The following is a 19,423-nucleotide window of genomic DNA, read 5'->3' on the forward strand; positions in this document are numbered from 1 at the left end:
GACTCCTTGTGCTGTGGGTGACATGTTGATGATAACTGGTCAGAGATTTTTTCAAACAAGCCTGATTGAATTCCCCGGCAGTGATTTAAAAGGCGATGAGGTAGACTGTTTCTTGTTCACTCAATATATTGAGTGTTTGCTTAACATCGACCTTTGGTAGTATCTAAACTATAGTCAGGATTACGGAGGAAGACTCTCTTGGTAAGTAGAGCAGTCGGCCTAATTTTTAGTCGGGGGAACAAGAGTGTGACAGAACTCTCAATGCCATGAAGAGTTTATCATGAACTGCCACCTTTTCCCTTCTCCAAATTAGCAGTTTGGCCCATCCGGTATATTGAGAAGCCCATGGGTCTTCCGTTTGTACCTGGTGTATCTGAGGTCATCCATGTCTCTGTACAACACAGAACTCAGCAATTGCTCATTTTCCTCTGATAACAGCAACCTTAGGTCCTCAGTTTTGTTCTCCAGTGACTGTGTGCATTTTCTAACAAGATACTGGGCAGGGGAATTTTTAATACCCCAATGTTTTAGTTTGGCTTGCAGACCTCTGCTCCTCCCTCTCTCCTGGCTGAGGCAATGTCCCTCCATCTGCTTAAAAGTGTCATTCTTGAGAGCCAAGTCCTCCTGAGTCTTTCGTGACATCGCTAGTTCGCTAAGATTTTGAAAGTAGGTAACTTAAAGGGAAATTACAGGCTAAAGCTTGCAATGAGAGGAGTTCAGAAGAAACGTATTTAGAAGATTTGTAAGCTGCCCGTAAAGCATTGCCATGTTGCACCAGTGGCATCTTGAAGATGGCAACTATTTTGATGCTGAGTTTATCGGTGAGGAATAAAATAGCAGGGTGTTTCCGACAGGAACTTCTAGATTTACATGTTTTAACACATATCCTGATCCTAGAAGTTAGCCCAGCTTATCCTGCAACAGTGATGTCTACTGTTAGCCTCATCTATTTTGTTTTTAATTGGAAGAAAATCTGGAACATGTAATTGAGTCAGTTAAATATTTGATTATTTCAGATGTTGCTGAGGCAGCAATATCAAGTGCTTGCACTGGCTTGCTGAAGCTTTCAAATCTTTAAAAACTTGAGTGGTATGAACCCATGAAAGATTTAAGTATGTGCATATATACGACTGTATATTTAAAAAAAAATTCCTGTCAGTAATATTTTAAAGTTTGATCATTTGGTCAAGCACAGTGAATCCATTTTAAGAATGTGCCTATTTGATGTGAATATTGTTAATTTTTTATTTGTGGATATTGCTTGGTAAAATCTTATAACTGAGTTGAGTACAGAGGCATTGCAACTTTACGGTATAAACTTATATAAATGAATTGTATAATAAAATGGAAAAAAATCAAAATTAAAATCTGTATTTACCCACACACCAAGTGCAGTTTTCAAATCCAAATTTTTAGTAGACAAGCTGGACCCACTGCGATTCGCATACTGCCAAAACAGGTCCACAGCAGATGGCCTTGCGTTCATCTGTGGAGCATCTGGACTATGTCAGACTATTGTTTATTAGCTATAGCTCTGCTAGTGGATGTTTCCACTACATTTTGTGTTTTTCTTTTCAGATTTCCAGTTCATTTTCTTATCCTTGCGCTTTTACCTATCTATGAATGACCATTCCTGCAGGTTGTTCAGTCTACTGCCTGATTTTAGAAGTGTTGCACGTTGGGTTATGAAGCTTGGTCAATACGAAGGCCACATTTTCCTTTAGAGCAGAAGTTCTCAACTTTTTTTATGCCTTTAACCTGCTTTAGGGAATAGTTCCTTGACCTCTTCAACTTAGTTTGTCTAACTGTAAGTAAGGAGACAAGCTGAAATGTAATGAGTGATGTCTGATTTATAGAGTAGATTGAGTCCCACCTTGGATGTGGAAAAGGAGAAGGTCGTACAATCTTCTATGTCTCTGTGGGTTATTTGAAAGAACAATTCATAGAACATAAAACATAGAATAGTACAGCACATTACAGGCCCTTCAGCCCACAATGTTGTGCTGACCCTCAAACCCTGCCTCCCATATAACCCCCCACCTTAAATTCCTCCATATACCTGTCTAGTAGTCTCTTAAACTTCACTAGTGTACCTGCCTCCACCACTGACTCAGGCAGTGCATTCCACGCACCAACCACTCTCTGAGTGAAAAACCTTCCTCTAATATCCCCCTTGAACTTCCCTCCCCTTACCTTAAAGCCATGTCCTCTTGTACTGAGCAGTGGTGCCCTGGGGAAGAGGTGCTGGCTGTCCACTCTGTCTATTCCTCTTAATATCTTGTACACCTCTATCATGTCTCCTCTCATCCTCCTTCTCTCCAAAGAGTAAAGCCCTAGCTCCCTTAATCTCTGATCATAATCCATACTCTCTAAACCAGGCAGCATCCTGGTAAATCTCCTCTGTACCCTTTCCAATGCTTCCACATCCTTCCTATACTGAGGCGATCAGAACTGGACACAGTACTCCAAGTGTGGCCTAACTAGAGTTTTATAGAGCTGCATCATTACATCATGTCTCTTAAGCTCTATCCCTCGACTTATGAAAGCTAACACCCCATAAGCTTTCTTAACTACCCTATCTACCTGTGAGGCAACTTTCAGGGATCTGTGGACATGTACCCCCAGAGTACTCTGCTCCTCCACACTACCAAGTATCCTGCCATTTACTTTGTACTCTGCCTTGGAGTGTGTCCTTCCAAAGTGTACCACCTCAGACTTCTCCGGGTTGAACTCCATCTGCCACTTCTTAGCCCACTTCTGCATCCTATCAATGTCTCTCTGCAATCTTCAACAATCCTCTACACTATCTACAACACCACCAACCTTTGTGTCATCTGCAAACTTGCCAACACACCCTTCTACCCCCCACATCCAGGTCGTTAATAAAAATCACAAAATGTAGAGGTCCCAGAACAGATCCTTGTGGGACACCACTAGTCACAACCCTCCAATCTGAATGTACTACCTCCACCATGACCCTCTGCCTTCTGCAGGCAAGCCAATTCTGAATCCACCTGGCCAAACTTCCCTGGATCCCATGCCTTCTGACTTTCTGAATAAGCCTACCGTGTGGAGCCTTGTCAAATGCCTTACTAAAATCTATGTAGATCACATCTACTGCACTACCCTCATCTATATGCCTGGTCACCTCCTCAAAGAACTCTATCAGGCTTGTTAGGCACGATCTTCCCTTCACAAAGCTATGCTGACTGTCCCTGATCAGACCATGATTCTCTAAATGCCCATTGATCCTATCTCTAAGAATCTTTTCAAACAGCTTTCCCACCACAGACGTAAGGCTCACTGGTCTCTAATTACCTGGACTATCCCTACTACCTTTTTTGAACAAGGGAACAACATCCGCCTCCCTCCAATCCTCTGGTACCGTTCCCTTGGACAACAAGGACATAAAGATCCTAGCCAGAAGTTCAGCAATCTCTTCCCTTGCCTTGTGGAGCAGCCTGGCGAATATTCCTTCAGGCCCCAGGGACTTATCTGTCCTAATGTATTTTAACAACTCCAACACCTCCTCTCCCTTAACATCAACATGCTCCAGAACATCAACCTCACTCATATTGTCCTCACCGTCATCAAGTTCCCTCTCAGTGGTGAATACTGAAGAGAAATATTCATTGAGGACCTCGCTCACTTCCACAGCCTCCAGGCACATCTTCCCACTTTTATCTCTAATTGGTCCTACCTTCACTCCTGTCATCCTTTTGTTCTTCACATAATTGAAGAATGCCTTGGGGTTTTCCATTACCCTACTTGCCAAGGCCTTCTCATGCCCCCTTCTTGCTCTTCTCAGCCTCTTCTTAAGCTCCTTTCTTGTTACCCTATATACCTCAATAGACCCATCTGATCCTTGCTTCCTAAACCTCATGTATGCTGCCTTCTTCCACCTGACTAGATTTTCCACTTCACTTGTCACCCATGGTTCCTTCACCCTACCATTCTTTATCTTCTTCACCGGGACAAATTTATCCCTAACATCCTGCAAGAGATCCTTAAACATCGACCACATGTCCATAGTACATTTCCCTGTAAAAACATCATCCCAATTCACACCCACAAGTTCTAGCCTTATAGCCTCATAATTTGCCCTTCCTCAATTAAAAATTTTCCTGTCCTCTCTGATTCTATCCTTTTCCATGATAATGCTAAAGGCCAGGGAGTGGTGGTCACTGTCCCCCAGATGCTCACCCACTGACAGATCTGTGACCTGACCCAGTTCGTTACGTAATACTAGATCTAGTATGCCATCCCCCCTAGTCATCCTGTCAACATACTGTGACAGGAATCCATCCTGGACACACTTAACAAACTCTGCCCTATCTAAACCCGTGGAACTAATCAAGTGCCAATCAATATTAGGGAAGTTAAAGTCACCCATGATTTCGCTGGCTGAATTCAGTTCAGCTTGCCCTCCTGTTTATCTCTTGCAGCTGAGCTTTTACTTTTCTTTTGATGTATTTATTCCATTTCTTTAAGAAAAAGATATTGCTGATTTGGAAAGCTGTGTTAAGCATCTACATTCTTCCTGAAACATGTTGCTGAAAATCAAATACTCCATCTGGATTCCAACTGGAATCTGTGGAACTTAACATGCCTTTCTTGCCTTTTGTTCTCTTATTCACAAAGGCCTCCATTTCTAAAGTTTGCTATTTATTAATCCAGACATGTATGTTCAGCATATCCTTCACCTTCAAAGATTTGTATACTTGCACCTTCCGAATGTCCCTGACCCTAAATAATCTTTAGAATTGTATTGTTTAATCTGCATCTCTTTTCCTAACATTTTTATTGAAATAAATCATATTTCATATTTCTTTACGAAGAGAAATGCTTTGCATTTTTGACAATAATGTATTATTTCACCTATCAGACTGTGAATATAGAAAGAAACAAAGATACATGACTCTATTTTGCCACGTGTCTGTTCTTTTCACCATCTGTCCGTGTTCTCCAGGTCTGCTGCTACCCTCCTCACTGTTCAGTGCATTATTGCAAGTTTCTTGTTGTGTGAATTTTTTTTTGGCTTCTCATGAGATTTCTGTTTTCAACTGTTTCATTTTATTTTCTGCAACATTTAAGTCAAAAATCAAAGGAGATTTATTATCAAAGTATGTATAAAAAGGACGGGTTGCACTTGAATCCGAGGGGGTCCAATATCCTGGTGGGGTTGCTTGCTAATGCTGTTAGGGAGGGTTTAAACTAGATATTTTAGTGGGGTGGGAACCAAAGTGAAGAGGCAGAGGATGGGGAGGTTGGAGCACAAGTAGAGACATCTTGTAGGGAGTTTGTGAGGAAGGATAGGCAGATGTTAGAGTAAAGATGCAGTCAGCCTGATGGTTTGAGATATGTCTATTTCAATGCAAGGAGTATCATAAACAAGGTGGATGAACTTAGAGCATGGATCAATATGTGGAACTGTGACGTTGTGGCCATTATGGAGACTTGGATGTCTCAGGAGCAGGAATGGCTGCTGAGTGTCCCAGGCTTTAGATGTTTCAAAAAGAACAGAGAGGGAAGCAAAAGAGGTGAGGACATGGCATTGCTATTTAGGGATAGTGTCATGGCTGCAGAAAAGGTGGAAGTCATGGAGGGATGGTCTACTGAGTCAGTGTGGTTGGAAGTCAGAAACAGGAAAGGGGCAATAACTCTACTGGGTGATTTGTATAGACCATCCAATAGTAATGGGGATATTAAGGAGCAGATAGGGAGGCAGATTCTGGAACAGTGGAATAATATTAGGGTTGTTGTGATGGGAGATTTTAACTTCCCTAATATTGATTGGTATCTCCTTAGCGCAAGGGGTTTAGATGGGGTGGAGTTTGTTAGATATGTTCAGGAAGGTTTCCTGATACAATATGTAGATAAGCCAATGAGAGGAGAGGATGTACTTGATCTGGTATTGGGAAATGAGAGGTGTCAGACCTCTCAGTGGGAGAGTATTTTGGAGGTAGTGACAATGACTCTATCTCCTTCATCATAGTGCTGGAGAGGGATAGGAGCAGACAATTTGTGAAAACATTTAATTGGGGTAGGGGAAAATATGATGCTATTAGGCAGGAACTTGGGAGCAGATGTTCTCAGGGAAATGCACAGCAGAAATATGGCAAATGTTGAGGGGATATTTGCGTTGTGTTCTGCATAGGTATGTTCCATTGAGGCAGGGAAAGGATGGTAGAGTTAAAGAACCATGGTGTACAAAGTATGTAGAAAATCTAGTCAAGAAGAAAAGAAAAGCTTACGAAAGGTTCAAGAAACTAGGTACTGTTAGAGCTCTGGAAAATTATAAAGTTGTTAGGAAGGAGCTTAAAAATGGAATTGGGAGAAGCAGAAGGGGCCATGAGAAGGCCTGGGTGAGCAGGTTTAAGGATAACTCGAAGGCCATTCCACACGTATGTGAAGAACAAGAGGATGAGCTGTGTGAGAATAGGACCAATCAGGTGTGATAGTAGAAATGTGTGCATGGAGTCACAGAAGGTAGCAGAGGTACTTTGCTTCAGTATTCACCAGGGAAAAAGACCTTGGCAATTGTGGGGATAACTTCCAGCGGACTGAAATGCTTGAGCATATAGACATTAAGAAAGAGGATATGCTGGAGCTTTTGAAAAGCATTAAGTTAGATAAGTCACTGGGACAGGATGAGATGTACCCCAGGCTACTGGGGGAAGCGGGGGAGGAGATTGCTGAACCTCTTGCGATGATCTTTGTGTCATCAATAGGGATGCGAGAAGTATCAGAGGATTGGAGGGTTGCGAATGTTGTTCCCTTGCTCAAGAAAGTGAGTAGAGGATAACCCAGGAAATTATAGACCAGTGAGTCTTACTTCAGTGGTGGGCAAATTGTTGGAGAAGATCCTGAGAGGCAGGATTTATGAGCATTTGGAGAGCCATCATCTGATTAAGGGTAGTCAGCATGGCTTTGTCAAGGGCAGGTTGTGCCTTATGAACCTGATTGAATTCTATGAGGATGTAACAAAACATTTTGAAGGTAGAGCAGTGGATGTAGTGTATATGGATTTCTGTAAGGCAGTTTATAAAATTCCCCATGAAAGGTTCCTTCAGAAAGCAAGGAGGCGTGGGATCCTAAGGAGACCTTGCTTTGTGGATCCACAATTTGCTTGCCCTCAGAAGGTAATGGGTGGTTGTAGATGGTTCGTATACTGCATGTAGGTCGGTGACCAGTGCTGTCCCTCAGAGATCTGTTCTGGGACCCCTCCTCTCTGTGATTTTTATAAATGACCTGGATGAAGAAGTAGAAGGGTGGGTTAGTAAATTTGCTGATGACACAAAGTTTGAGGTTGTTTTGGATAGTGTGGAGAGCTGTCAGAGGTTACAGTGGGACCGGTAGATGCAGAGCTGGGCTGAGATGTGGCAGATGGATTTCAACCCAGTTAAGTGTAAAGTGGTTCATTTTTGTAGGTCCAACTTGAAGACAGAATATAATATAAATGGTAAGACTCATGGCAGTGCGGAGGATCTGAGAGATCTTGGGGCCCGTGTTGATAGGACACTCAAAGCTGCTGAGCAGTTTGACAGTGTTGTTAAGAAGGCATATGGTGTGTTGGCCTTCATCAACCGTGGGATTGAGTTCAAGAGCCATGAAGTAATGTTGTAGCTATATAAGACCATGGTCAGATACCACTTGGAGTACTATGTTCAGTTCTGGTCACCTCACTACAGGAAAGATGTGGATACTATAGAGAGAGTGCAGAGGAGATTTACAAGGATGTTGCCTGGATTGGAGGGCGTACCTTATGAGAATAGGTTGAGTGAACTCGGCCTTTTCTCCTTGAAGCGACGGAGGATGAGAGGTGACCTGATAGAGGTATAGTTGATGATGTAGTCATTGATTGTGTGGCTAGCCAGAGGGTTTTTCCTAGGGCTGAAATGGCTAACATGATGGGGCATAGTTTTAAGGTGCTTGGAAATAGGTACCGAGGGGATGTCAGGAGCAAGTTTTTCACATAGAGAGTGGTGAGTACGTGGAATGCACTGCCAGCAATGATGGTGGAAGCAGATACAATAGGGTCTTTTAAGAGCCTCTGAGAGCTTAGAAAAATAGAGGGCTATGCGCTAGAGAAATTCTAGGCAGTGTCTAGGTCGGCACAACATTATGGGCCAACAAACCTGTATTGTGCTGTAAATTTTTATGTTCTATGTTTCCATATATTACCTTGTGATTTATTTTCTTGCGGGTATATATAGGAAAATAAATATATAGAATTCATGAAAAAATACTAAGTATAAACGATGACTAAGAAACAACCAACGTGCAAAAGAAGATGAATTGAACAAAAAATATGAGAGCATGTGCTGTAGAGTCTTTGAAAGTGCATCTGTAGTTTGTGGAAGCAGTTCAGAATTTTGGTGAGTGAAGTTCAGAAGACTGGTGTAGTTGTAGTTGCAACTATTCCTGATCATTGTGGGAGCATCAGTCGCATACATGCAGGAATGTCGAGTGTTTAGTGTTCTTCATATCCCATTGAGGTGCCATAAACCTAAGTTCTACTAATACCATACTGTATATTGATAAGAACTGTGGACACCGTTACACATTTCCTTCCAGCTGAATTGAACAATGTCACAATAGTTTAAATTCCCCAGCCCTCATGGAAGACAGTCATTTCTTTAAAAAAAAACAGTAATTGTGGAATGATAGAATTGATTTCCATTCTTGCCCTTTGCAGCTGGGACACATCCCATCCATAATTTCAGCCTTGAAAGTAGCATCCATTTCATCCCATCTGATTTCTGAACTAACATTTCCTTTATTGTAAAATTTATTATGACATCCTTTCAGTGAAGAAAGATACAAAATGCTCAGCCTCAAGCCTTCGTAAGAACTCAAGTTGATTAGCTGGACTGGATTATTTTCCCTTCACTGAGAAGTAACCCTCTTCCAAATAAATATTTTTACTTTGTTCTTTTCTAAAATTAGGCTAAACTTAATTTTACTATAATCCAGTTAAATGTGACAGCATCATCACATTGCTCTTGTCAGTGAAGTTCTCCATCTTGTGAAGTGAGTGAGGAAATAAGCTTGCATCAGGAATGCTGGGCAGTAGTGTGGAGCATCAGCTGGAAACCTGATGTTGCTAAGCCTATGACAGGTGAATAATTTTGGAAGAAGTAGCCGTAAATCAAAATGGCAGACTGCAAGCCCTATAAGCATTTATTTTGGACATGTTCTCATAAGCTCTTTTTATACAGAACACTTTCTTTAGAACAGTACAGCAACTGGAACTTTGGCCCACAGTGTCTGCATTGAACACAAATTCCGAATTAAACTAAATATCTTCTGCCTACACATAATCCACATCCCTCCATTTCCTGCATACTCATCTATCTATCTAAACACCACTATTGTATCTGCTTTCATTACCTGCAGCACATTCCTGGCACATAGCACTCTGAAAGGATAAATCCCCCCCACAAATTTCCTTTAAACTGCCTTCTTCTTACCTTCAATGCATGAAGATTCTACCCTATCCATGTCTCTCATAAATTTATGAATTTCTCCCTCAACCTTGAGAATACAACCCACATTTGTGTAACCTTTCTCTGTAGCTCATACCCTCTAATACAGGCAACGCTTTGTAAATCTCTTCTGCCCCTTTTGCAAAACCTGGACATGCTTTCTGTAAAGGGGTGACCAGAAAGCTAGAAAAGGTGGACTTTGTATTGGACATCACAATAGGACTTTAGTCAAAGAAGTAAATTCCAAGAAACATTTTGGCGATTGGGAAGGAGAAAGATTTTAAGCAACAGATTCAAAAATTATGGAGACATAGACAGATGTCATTGTATAATCTGGGATGCATAAAACTTCATAACAGCCTTTAACCATGGTCCTGAAAAACGTCTGGTTTTTACTGTGTACTGTACCAGCAGTTATGGTCAAAATGACAATAAAAAGTGACTTGACTTGACTAACAGATCTCTTTAATCTTAACTCAGGTAATTTGAGAATGTATTCTTAAAGGTGCATCATGTAGTAATAATAATTGCAGTACATTTTTTATTTTCATAAGATTAAAGGTTATTGAGCAGTATCATGGGGGTGTAGAATAAATATGTGGAATGCTGTCTGTATAAGCATTTAAAGAGTTGGGTCTGAAGATGAGTAATTTAGGTAGGGTTGCTATGTAGCATATGGTGTTCACGAAGTTCATGCAATGTCACTGCAAAATGAGCTCTTAAAGGATATTTATCTATGATTAACACCCTGTCTGACCTATACTGCTGTATGAATGATAAACTATTTCAGAAGAAGGAACTACATTGAGATGAAGGCCGTGTAGAAGGTAAGCAATTTAACCTGATATGCTTTGCTGTTCTGAATCACAACTGGAGCTGACAACTGACACTTTATAGCAATTGTAGACCCTTATAAACTGTTCTCCGGGTAATATGTCTTGTTGACACTTGGCAGAATTTAACTTGTTTTTCAGCTTTCAGCCTGTAACTGAATGATCTATATAATTGGAGTTCTTTAAAGTGGAAAGGTCTGAAGTTCATTGCTTGCTTTGTTGAAATTGCATCATCATTCTCTGAAATGTGTTGGCATACAGATTGTGTAATTTTATTTTACCACAGGTGGAAAGTGAGTTTCGTCCTTTATTTGTATTATTTTTCTTGCCAGAAGTTAAGTTTCCCTTTTTTTTAAAAAAAAAGATGGCTGTAAAAGGTCAGTATACATCTCAGAATCCAGGTTGATTTGTACATTGGAACATGAAGCTAATAATTATTGGCTAATTCTTTTAGATTTCCTTTTCTTTTAAAATTGCAATTAGCATTAGAACTACTTGGGGCTATAGTGGGAGGGTGGGATGGGGGGAGGAATCTGGAAGGATTTCTGGTATTGATGTGTTTGATGTGGATGGCATGATAGCACAGCAGTCAGTGCTATTACCACACAGCTCCAATGACCCAGGTTCAATCCTGCCCTTGGGTGCTGTTTGAGAAGAGTTTGCATGATCCAACAATGACTGCATGCTCTGTTTTTCTTCCCGATTCCAAAGACTTGCCGGTAGGTTACTCAGTCACTGGAAATTGACACCAGTGTAGATAAGTAGTGGTTACCAGAAGTTATTATCATGAAGTTTTACCCATTTCAGAATATCTTCTCTCAAAGGGTTAAGGTTCTTTGGAATACAGTAAGCTGTAGAAAACGGGATCTTTGAATATATTCAAAGCTGGGATGGATAGATTTTGATCAATAATGGAATTGAGGCTTGTGGTAGAGGGTGGGAAAGTGGGTGAGGAAAATTAGATGAACCATTATCTTATTGAATGACTGAGCAGACACTAGTAGTTTACTCCTTTTCCTCTTTCTTATAGTCTTATGAGTAACGTTTATTTATACCAACAGGACGTGCTTTGTTGAGAATGACTGAAGGAAAGTTGGAACAAATGGGCATTGATGAGGAGAACCACCGCCATTCTCTGCTTCAGGAAATATTACAACTGCGCATTCAAGATGATGTAGAAAGTCTTACTAGCATCTTTGAAGGTATAAGCAAATCAGGATTTTGAGAACAACCAACTTTTCTATATTTTCTACAAAAAAAAATTCAAAACAGCAGCCAGCCCTGTAGGAGGGTCTGGACCTGAAATGTAAACCTGACCTGCCGAGTTCCTCCAGCTCCTTTGTGCGTTAAGTCAATATGGAATGGTGGGTTTCAAAAAGCTCTAGCCTTATTATGAAATCGTGAAAATTTCAAAAAGTACCTTGTATCAAAGAGTTTTGACAGATGTACCTGATACTCCTTTAAAATAATAATTTACTATTTTCATTTATCTGATTGTAATAATTTTATATGCTGTTGCTCAAATTAAGCTTTTTATTAAGCAAACCTTTAAAACTTTTATGCTCATTATGGTTCTGATTTGCAGGTCGTTATATTTCTTTTTATCACTATTTTGGAAGTTGAATTAACAGCAATCCCATGACAAATTCTGTGACAACAAGAATTGTTTCTGGTACATATAAAAGTGAAACTTTATTTAAATAGTGTCTTTTAATGTAACAAAAATGTCTAGTGTTTCACAGAAATATTATCAAAGAGAAATTAAGGCTGAACAACTTGAGCTACAAGGACAGGATTTACAAATGCTAGATCAAAGAGGTAGGTTTTAAGTAAAATCTGAAAGGAGAAAAGAGAGAGCAGATGTGTGATTCAGGGAATTCCAGCTTTTAAAACCTCGTAAATGAAGCTGTGAAATAACTAAATTTGAGGATGACAATGAAGTTTCGTCTTAAGAAGTGCAAATTTTTAAAAGTTATGTTGGAGGAGTTTCCATAGATAGAATCTCCTTCAGCTCACTACTTTCTTCTTAATCTGTGTCAGGCAACAGCGTATCTGAAAGTGCTGTGGCGGGAGACACAAGAAATCATGGAGATGTTGGAAATCTGGAGCAACACACACAGGAGGCTGGAGGAACCCAGCAGGGCAGGCAGCATCTATGGAGGAAAATAAACATTTAACATTTTGGGTTGAGTCCTTTTAACAAGGGTCTTGGATTGAAATATTGACTCTTTATTTCCCTCCATAGTTGCTCCATCATTTTATGTGTGCTGCTCAGGGAGAAAATCTTTGTTTCTCATTGATGGGCTTTGAGTCCCATGGAAAAGAATAATTTTCTTGGAATTGTTTCCTGTGAGTGAGTCGTTATTGTTTGCTTCTATTTCCATTCCTCTCATTCCTTTATACAGGTTTCCCCCGCTATCCGAAGTTAGAGCGCTCCTATGAAACCATTTGTAATCCAAAATGGCGTAAAGCGAAGAAGCAATTAGGCTAATTTATATGGGAAAATTTTTGAGCGTTCCCAGACCCAAAAAATAACCTACCAAATCAAACCAAATAACACATAAAACCTAAAATAACACAAACATGTAGTAAAAGCAGGAAGGTTATGATAAATATACAGCCTATATAAAGTAGAAATATTGTATGTACATTGTAGTTTCACTTATCAAAATTGGGAAGACAGCGAGCCAAAATCGATTTGGAGAAAAAGAAATCGGCACGTACACACATGTGCACACGACTGCCCGCACAAGGCTTCACAGTCATGGTAGACTTTCTCGGGGTAAACACACATTTTTCTCATAAAAGCAAAAATCCTCTTTGGTTAGCGAAAACAGGTACGTATGTAGATCTTTCATAACAGCGAGCTGTCGTAAAGCAAACGTTTGAAAAACGGGGGCACCTGTATGATAATTTTGTGTCGTATGAGCACAGCAAGCTTGAAGGTATCATTCCTTGATGTAATAAGTTTGTGTAATATGAGTATGGGGGTATTTTGAGGACACAATCTCTAACATTTTATGTGGGTGCAAATTTCTTTCAAACTGTTTGGAGGCACTGCCATTACCTGCCTGCAGGAGGAATGGATTACTGATTTTTTTTCCCCCCACTGGATTTGGACTGATTTGCATTTGGAAATTTGGTGTGTGTTGCAGAAGTAGGAACACCAGGTACATAAAGTTTATAATTTTAAAGAGCATTCTTTAGGATGCATGTGGTTACCCAGCAGTCTACTAAAGAGTAACAAAAATTAGATGTGATCTTCAGTTATTCCACCTATTCCTTTGTAGCTAATTGTGATTGATGGCAATTAGCAGTGATTTGTGTTGACAGATTAATCTTGTTTTTTTATTTTAAAAAAAAAATCTACTTCTGTGAGTGCAACTAATTTCAGGAATTGTAGCAGTTATTTATCTGAAGGGGGTATTGTAACCTGATACTGAATTAAGAATTAAGATTAATAACTTGTTGCGGAAACACTTGGCTCTTGATTTCCCATGATAACACAATGTACATCATGGAACTGCTGACTTGCAACAAAGAGAAATACACCTCAGGTGGAGATATTTAATCAAAGCTGACAGAAAGAGGACTTCGAATGTGCTGGCCCCTTCTGAATGCTCACATTATACATAGGAGAGCTAGTTGCATTATTTTTGTAGGTAATGGTTGTTATTGAATGAAAACAAATAGAAATCTTTAATTTGGTGAACGTATTTCATAGTTTATCGTGTACATAATCAACACAAATTGTTTAAAGAAATTATGAAATCTATTCACACTTTTAATTTTGATCTGGTCTTCATTGTTCAAAATCACAATTCTTTAACGCATAATGATTCATAATAGTTGTCCACTTTAAGACTTTAGTATTAATTTCAGCCTCAAAACTATAATGTTATCATCATTAGCTGATGCACTTAATCCAGAAATGTGATCTGTTGTAATGAAACATAAAAATGGCTTATTCAGTGTCATTGTTTTTTCTTTGAAAAATTGTAACTTAATTATTTCAAAATGGAGAAATTAAGATCATACATAGTGTGAATTGTCCCAAGTGTGAGATTCGAACCTGTATTGTTATAAACCTCAAAATCCTCTGTCCCTTTAAAAGAGATTTCTCAATGTTTTGTTTTATTTACTTGCACTCTTTACATTTATCAATTCTTCTTTTCAGTAAGCTGAAGAGTTTTATCCTAGTTCGGTTCTCCTTGATTGCTTTCACTCTTCACATCACTAAATATCCTGCATCTTGTGAGATGTAACTAGTTTTAATCATTGAAAAGTTCATTTGCAAGTAATTCCTAAACCATGTACTGTTGCTCATATAGAATTTTATTACTTTAATTTTTGCCTGGTTAAGGACAGTACACACATCTTATTGAATTTCTGACACTTTATTTGGCCTGGCATTGAAATTGATATTAATATGTCCCTATTGTCTTCTCTTGTGTCACCACACCCTTAATGATCTTGAATATTGGAGCACAGTTGAGTCATCCTGCCTTTAGAATACTTCTTTCTTGGCATGTATCTACTGTGCATCTGTCTCACTCCCAGAAACTGCAGGGTGAATTTTAGCATATTATGATCATTGCCCCTGGAGGGTGTCTTTACTTTTAATCTTTCTAATCAATTCTAGTTCATTGCACAACCCTCAATCCAGAATAGCTGATCCCCTAGTGGGCTCAAAACACGAGCAGCTCTAAAAAGCCATCTTGTAGGCATTCTAGAAATTCCCCCTCTTAGGATACAGCATCAACTTGATTTTCCCAATCTACCTACGTATTGAAATCCTCCACGACTATTGTAACATTGCCCTTTTGACATCCATTTCTGTCTCCCTTTTTCATTTGTAGACCACATCTTTGCTACTGTTCAGAGGTTCTGTATATAACACCCATCAGGGTCTTTTTACTCTTGCAGTTTCTTAGCTCTGCCCACAACAATTCTATGCCTTCTGATCCTATGTCCACCTCTTTTTAAGGATTTGATTTCATTTTTTCACCAACAGAGCCACCCCATCCCCTCTGCCTACCTGCCTATTTTTCTGATGCAATGTGTAACTGCAACATTAAGATCTCAGCTATAATCTTCTTTCAGTCATGATTCAGTGATGCCCACAACATCATACCTGCCAATCAATGACTATGCTACAAGTTAATCTACCTTATTCCGTATACTGCGTGCATTCAAATAAAACATAGAAACAAAAAAAAACTTACAGCACAATACAGGCCCTTCAGCCCATAAAATTGTACTGAACATGTCCTTACCTTAGAAATTACCTAGGGTTACCCATAGCCCTCTATTTTTCTGAGCTCCATGTACCTGTCCAGGAGTCTCTTAAAAGACCCTATCATATCCACCTCCACCACCGCTGACGGCAGCCCATTCCACGCATTCACCACTCTGCATTAATAAAAAAAAAACTTACCCCTGACATCTCCTCTGTACCGACTCCCAAGCACCTTAAAACTGTGCCCTCTCATGCTAGCCATTTGAGCCCTGGGAAAAAACCTCTGACTATCCACACGATCAATGCCTCTCATCATCTTATACACCTCTATCAAGTCACTTCTCATCCTCCGTCGCTCCAAGGAAAAAAGGCCGGGTTCACTCAACTTATTCTCATAAGGCATGCTCCCCAAACCAGGCAACATCCTTGTAAATCTCTTCTGCACCCTTTCTATGGTTTCCACATCCTTCCTGTAGTGAGGTGACCAGAACTGAGCACAGTACTCCAAGTGGGGTCTGACCAGGGTCCTATATAGCTGCAACATTACCTCTCGGCTCCTAAACTCAGTCCCATGATTAATGAAGGCCAATGCATCGTATGCTTTCTTATCCACAGAGTCAACCTGTGCAGCAGCTTTGAGTGTCCTATGGACTCAGACCCCAAGATCCCTCCGATCCTCCACACTGCCAAGAGTCTTACTATTAATACTATATTCTGCCATCATATTTGACCTACCAAAATGAACCACTTCACACTTATCTGGGTTGAACTCCATCTGCCACTTCTCAGCCCAGTTTTGCATCCTATCAATGTCCTGCTGTAACCTCTGACAGCCCTCCACACTATCCACAATACCTCCAATCTTTGTGTCATCAGCAAATTTACTAACCCATCCCTCCATTTCCTCATCCATGTCATTTATAAAAATCACAAAGAGTAAGGGTCCCAGAACAGATTCCTGAGGCACACCACTGGCGACCAACCTCCATGCAGAATATGACCCATCTACAACTACTATTTGCCTTCTGTGGGCAAACCAGTTCTGGATCCATATAGCAATGTCCCATTGGATCCCATGCCTCCTTACTTTCTCAATAACCTTGCATGGGGTACCTTATCAAATGTCTTGCTGAAATCCATATACACTACATCTACTGCTCTTCCTTCATCAGTGTGTTTAGTCACATCCTCATAAAACTCAGTCAGGCTTGTAACAGATGACCTGCCTTTCACAAAGCCATGCTGACTAGAACATAGAAAACCTGCAGCACAATGCAGGCCCTTTGGCCCACAAAGCTGTGTCGAACATGTCCCTACCTCAGAACTACCTAGGCTTTACCCATAACCCTCTATTTTTCTAAGCTCTATGCAGCGAACTATTACTAATCATATTGTGCCTCTCCAAATGTTCATAAATCCTGCTTCTCAGGATTTTCTCCATCAACTTACCAACCACTGAGGTAATACTCACTGGTCTATAATTTCCTGGGCCATCTCTACTCCCTTTCTTGAATAATGGAACGACATCCGCAACCCTCCAATCCTCCGGAACCTTTCCCGTCCCCAGTGATGATGCAAAGATCATTGCCAGAGTCTCAGCAATCTCCTCCCTCACCTCCCACAGTATCCTGGGGTGCATCTCATCCAGTCCTGGAGACCTATCCAACTTGATGCTTTCCAAAAGCTCCAGCACATCCTCTCCCTTAATATCTACATGCTTAAGCTTTTCAGTCCGCTGTAAGTCATCCCTACAATCGCCAAGATCCTTTTCTTTAGTGAATACTGAAGCAAAGTACTCATTAAGTACCTCTGCTATCTCCTCTGGTTCCATACACACTTTTCCACTGTCACACTTGATTGGTCCTATTCTCTCACATCTTATCCTCTTGCTCTTCACATACTTGTAGAATGCCTTGGTGGTTTCCTTAATCCTGTCCGCCAAGGCCTTCTCATGGCCCCTTCTGGTTCTCCTAATTTCATTCTTAAGCTCCTTCTTGCTGACCTTATAATCTTCTAGATCTCTATCATTACCTAGTTTTTTGAACCTTTCGTAAGCTCTTCTTTTCTTCTTGACTAGATTTACAACAGCCTTTGTACACCACAGTTCCTGTACCCTACCATCCTTTCCGTCTCATTGGAATGTACCTATGCAGAACTCCACACAAATATCTTATGAACATTTGCCACATTTCTGCCGTACATTACCCTGAGAACATCTGTTTCCAATTTATGCTTCCAAGTTCCTGCCTGATAGCTTCATAGTTCCCTTTACTCCCAATTAAACACTTGCCTAACTTGTCTGTTTCTATCCCTCTCCAATGCTTTAGTAAAGGAGATAGAATTGTGATCTCTATTTCCAAAATGCTCTCCCACTGAGAGACCTGACACCTGACCAGGTTCATTTCCCAATACCAGATCAAGTACAGCCTCTCCTCTTGTAGGCTTATCTACATATTGTGTCAGAAACCTTCTTGAACACACCTAACAAACTCCACCCCATCTGAACCCCTCACTCTAGGGACGTGCCAATTGATATTCGGTAAATTAAAATCTCCCACCACAACAACCCTGTTACTATTACACCTTTCCAGAATCTGTCTCCCTATCTGCTCCTCGATGTCCCTGTTACTATTGGGTGGTCTATATATATAACAAACACCCAGCAGTTATTGACCCAGTTATTCCACCCACTGAAACTCCATAGACAATCCCTCCATGTCTTCTTTCTTTTCTGCAGCAGTGTCACTATCGCTGATCAACAGTGCCACGCCCCCACCTCTTTTGCCTCCCTCCCCGTCCTTTCTGAAATATCTAAAACCTGGCACTCAAAGTAACCATTCCTGCCCCTGAGCCATCCAAGTCTCTGTAATGGCCACAGCATCATAGCTCCAAGTACTGATCCACGCTCTGAGCTCATCCGCTTTGTTCATAATACTCCATGCATTAAAATAGACACATCTCAAACCATCAGTCTGAGCGCATCCCTTCTCTATCACCTGCCTATCCTCCCTCTCGCACTGTCTCCAAGCTTTCTCTGTTTGTGAGCCAACTGCCTCTTCCTCCATCTCTTCAGTTTGGTTTCCACCACCCTGCAATCCTAGTTTCAACTCTCCCCAGTAGCCTTAGCAAACCTCTCTGCCAGGATATTGGTTCCCCTGGGATTAAAGTGCAACCCATCCTTTTTGTACAGGTCACTCCTGCCCCAGAAGAGGTCCCAATGATCCAGAAATCTGAATCCCTGCCCCCTGCTCCAATCCTTCAGCCACACATTTATCCTCCAACTCACTGTATTCCTAAACTCACTGTCATGTGGCACAGGCAGTAATTCTGAGATGACTGCCTTTGTGGTCCTGCTTCTCAACTTCCTTCCTAACTCCCTGTAGCCTGCTTTCAAGACTTCCTCCCTTTTCCTGCCTATGTCGTTGGTACCAATATGCACCATGATCTCTGGCTGTTCTCCTTCCCACTTCAGGATATCACGGATGTGATCAGAAACATCCCAGACCCTGGCACTTGGAGGCAAACTACCATCCGTGCTTCTTATAGAGTCCCCTATTGCAGCTGCCTTCCTCTTCCTTTCCCTAGCCTTCTGAGCCACAGGGCCAGACTCTGTGCCAGAGGTGCGACCACTGTTGCTTCCCCCAGGTAGGCTATCCCCCCCAACAGTATTCAAACAGGAGTACTTATTGTCAAGGGGTACAGTCACAGGGGTGCTGCCTAGCATCTTCAGTTCTGTATAACATCTTCAGTTCTGTATTCATCACCCTTTTTGATTTTATCCACATTTTACATTGCAACTCCTCCTGTTGACTTCAATTTTACCCTATCATCAGCCTCTCCTTGTTAGCGGTCTCGCTACTCAT

General features: G+C 40.8%; 1 protein-coding gene across 7 annotated transcripts in view; it reads left to right on the top strand.

Moving 5' to 3' along the window:
• LOC140733579 (sterile alpha motif domain-containing protein 12-like) overlaps positions 1-19,423 on the top strand; it is a 64,151-nt gene that overhangs the window by 35,371 nt on the left and 9,357 nt on the right. For all 7 annotated transcript variants that reach the window (XM_073057114.1, XM_073057120.1, XM_073057118.1 and 4 more), the window contains exon 4: positions 11,383-11,523. In XM_073057114.1, coding sequence (XP_072913215.1) covers positions 11,383-11,523 — 141 coding nt within the window. The remainder of the gene's footprint in view (positions 1-11,382; positions 11,524-19,423) is intronic.

The sequence above is a fragment of the Hemitrygon akajei genome, chromosome 9 (genome assembly GCF_048418815.1).
Source record: "Hemitrygon akajei chromosome 9, sHemAka1.3, whole genome shotgun sequence".
Taxonomy (NCBI): Eukaryota; Metazoa; Chordata; class Chondrichthyes; order Myliobatiformes; family Dasyatidae; genus Hemitrygon; species Hemitrygon akajei.